Raw genomic sequence first — 3112 nt, forward strand, 5'->3', positions numbered from 1 at the left:
CAGAGGGCAGTTCAGTGGGATTTTGTTTTCGACTCCTAACAAAATGAAGGTGTAGAGTTAATGCTTAAGGGCAATTGAAGATTCAGGCCTGGACATATGACATTAATGGACTATGTCAGCTAAACTTGTGCATTGTTTTGTATGCCAGATGGCCATCCTGTATAATCATTGGAGATGTTTTAAGAAGCATTTGTATTTGTGAGTCATAGTGCAGATGCATAGGTTATGGTGATAATGATGTAGAGGCCCTCCTGCCTGTGTTGATTAATATCAGTGGCAAATGTTTCCACTAAGATGTTTTTGGCTTTAAACTTGAGCCATTGAAAGATCTGTGTTTAAAAAAATAAGATGTATGTTTTGCAAGAGGCTGTGTAGTAGCTGAAGAAATGTCCAATCTCCTGTTTGTTGTAAAGGTGTTGTTACCCACAGCATTAAGATTATAGTTGTGCCTAATTAAAGACGTATTTATGCATGTGGGTCAAAGCTGAATCCATTCCTTTATACACGAGATTGGGTTTTGGTTTCGAATGACTCTATTCCCACTACAGATGACAGCAATTTGAATGACGAGGAAGAAAAGAATTAGTATTATTAGTAATGTTGCCATTGAGAAACCAGTATATTGTTTATTATGTTTTAAAGCGATGTTCTTTCTTTTTTTGGCATCTTTTCTTTCCCTATTTCTTTTCTTTACTTAGTTCCACTATGATGGCCCTGGGCCCCTCCCTGTTCCTGCTCACGTGTGAGTCATTTAGTGTACTTGGATATGTGTACGTCATTTAGTGTACTTGGATATGTGTACGTCATTTAGTGTCCTTGGATATGTATACATCATTTAGTGTGCTTGGATATGTGTACGTCATTTAGTGTGCTTGGATATGTATACATAATATAGTGAACTTGGATATGTGTACGTCATTTAGTGTACTTGGATATGTATTATTTAGTGTCCTTGGATATGTGTACATCATTAAGTGTACTTGGATATGTGTACGTCATTTAGTGTCCTTGTATATGTACAGTATACATCATTTAGTGAACTTGGATATGTGTACGTCATTTAGTGAACTTGTGTATACATCATTTAATGTACTTGGATATGTGTACGTCATTTAGTGAACTTGGATATGTGTACATCATTTGAAATGGTCAGATTTTTGGTATGTGCAATAATGTGTAGGGGGATTTGTATTTAGGTTGGGCTGATACCAGAGTGTCTCTGGCATAAACCTCCACATTGTCCTGACTGTTAGGACATGCGATTACTTGTTGTAGTAACTGCATTTAAACGTGCTAACACTAGCTCACTGGTTTTATTTGCATATTTGCTTGTAGTTGTCAGATGCCTCAAATATTTTAGCAACACTATTTTTAACAAAGGTGTACCCTGTTAGATGATTTCTCTTTTTAGAAACATTTCATTTCATGGGCTGCAATGATTTAAATGTAATTGATCATTTACCTCAGCTCCAGTAATCTAGACTGTCTGATAACTGCGTGGATGAGACGTGGTCATTTGCGGTCCCTCTGAAAATCACATAATGCAGGCATCCAGGCGTCATTATAGCATGAAAGAGGCCTATAATGTTTTCTCTTCTCCCTCTCATCTTTGAAATTATGATTGGGAAGTAAAACTTTATTGGCTCTTTCCTGGCACCACCGTGGGTGTTTGTGTACAAGAGTTGCTCCTGCTCTGGAAAATGTGTAAGTATTTCCTTCTTCTTATGACAGCCCAAGTTCCTCTTCTTCACTGCTTGGGTTTCAGATTTCGCCGCCCCTCTCCTCTGTCAAGATGAGTGTGATGACAACTCGTGTCACCCACAGCTGGGAGACCTGATGGTAGGCCGTTCTCCGCAGCTCTCAGCTTCCTCCACCTGTGGACTCGAAGGACCTCAGAACTACTGCATCTTGGGATACTTGGAGGTTAGAAGATACATTTACATTTAGTCATTTAGCAGACGCTTTTATCCAAAGCGACTTACAAGGATGTATACACATTTTACATTTACACTGATGGCACACTGCACATCAGGAGCAATTAGGGGTTCAGTGTCTTGCTCAAGGACGCTTCGGCAGGGAATCGAACTAGCAACCTTCTGATTACTACTGATTATTACTGATTACTAAACGACTTCTCTACCCCCGTACCACTGTCGCCCCTGAGGGGGAAACTTTCCACTTATCACTCAAATTGGATAAAGCTCTCTGTCACTCATCAGGGCTTCCATGGTGAACACTGTTCCATGCCTAAGGAATGCGCAGGTCACGAACGGGAGGAACACAGGGAGCTCAACCGGCTCTGTTTTCTGTTTCATTCGGTTTCCCCTTTTTTTGTGTTGTCTTGGATGGGAATGATGTGGCGTATAAAGCAAAACCTCAAACCTTCGGTTTTTAATGTTAACTTGCTATATACATACACATCCTAAAAGTCTGTATAGGATATGTTTACATTCACAACAAAATCAGAACCGTGATGTGTCTTGATTGATTGAGGAATCGAGAGCCAGTGTTTGACTCTAGTTCTGTGCAGATCTACAGACGTGTGAAGAAATCAATCATTTCATTTGGGTCTGGTGCCCTCAGCCCTGGCAATACCATGAAAGCAGTCACGTATTTTCCAAAAGTATGTGTCGTGACAGATGACTTCACACTGTACCATAACACCAGTGGCACAGAGTGCTGCCGTACTGGCATGGAAATGTCGGCCTGTTTTTGGTGCTTGCAACAGTGTTTACATTTACATTTACATTTAGTCATTTAGCAGACGCTTTTGTCCAAAGCGACGTACAAGGGAGATTTTTACTATACACTCCACAGCTGAAAGCGCGCAAATGCAAAATCAGTGGGTTGAGCTGGATCCCTTCAACCCTGTTTCTGGCTAACCCTGTAGCGTGATACATTCTAGAGACATGTCCTGATCTGCCACACGTATAAGGTCATTACTCTCCCTCTCACTGCTTGAGCTCAATACTCATTTACGCCCACCGCTTTCTTTACCTTGCCCCCCCACCCAACCCCACACATGTTATTTAGGTATGTACGTAGGTGTGGCTCGGAGCAAGAACGTTCATTCATCAGGCATGTTTGCCATATTTTCCTTGGCATCAGGGGA

At 41.0% G+C, this 3112-nt stretch overlaps 1 protein-coding gene across 1 annotated transcript in view; it reads left to right on the plus strand.

Annotated features, from left to right (window-relative positions):
* The first annotated feature begins 705 nt into the window (after positions 1-705).
* Positions 706-3112, plus strand: part of lamb4 (laminin, beta 4) — a 22141-nt gene continuing 19734 nt past the window's right edge. Inside the window, exons 1-2 of the mRNA XM_031561733.1 lie at positions 706-742; positions 1766-1923. Of these exons, the coding sequence (XP_031417593.1) occupies positions 706-742; positions 1766-1923 (195 nt within the window). The remainder of the gene's footprint in view (positions 743-1765; positions 1924-3112) is intronic.

This window comes from Clupea harengus, chromosome 3 (assembly GCF_900700415.2).
Source record: "Clupea harengus chromosome 3, Ch_v2.0.2, whole genome shotgun sequence".
Classification (NCBI taxonomy): Eukaryota; Metazoa; Chordata; class Actinopteri; order Clupeiformes; family Clupeidae; genus Clupea; species Clupea harengus.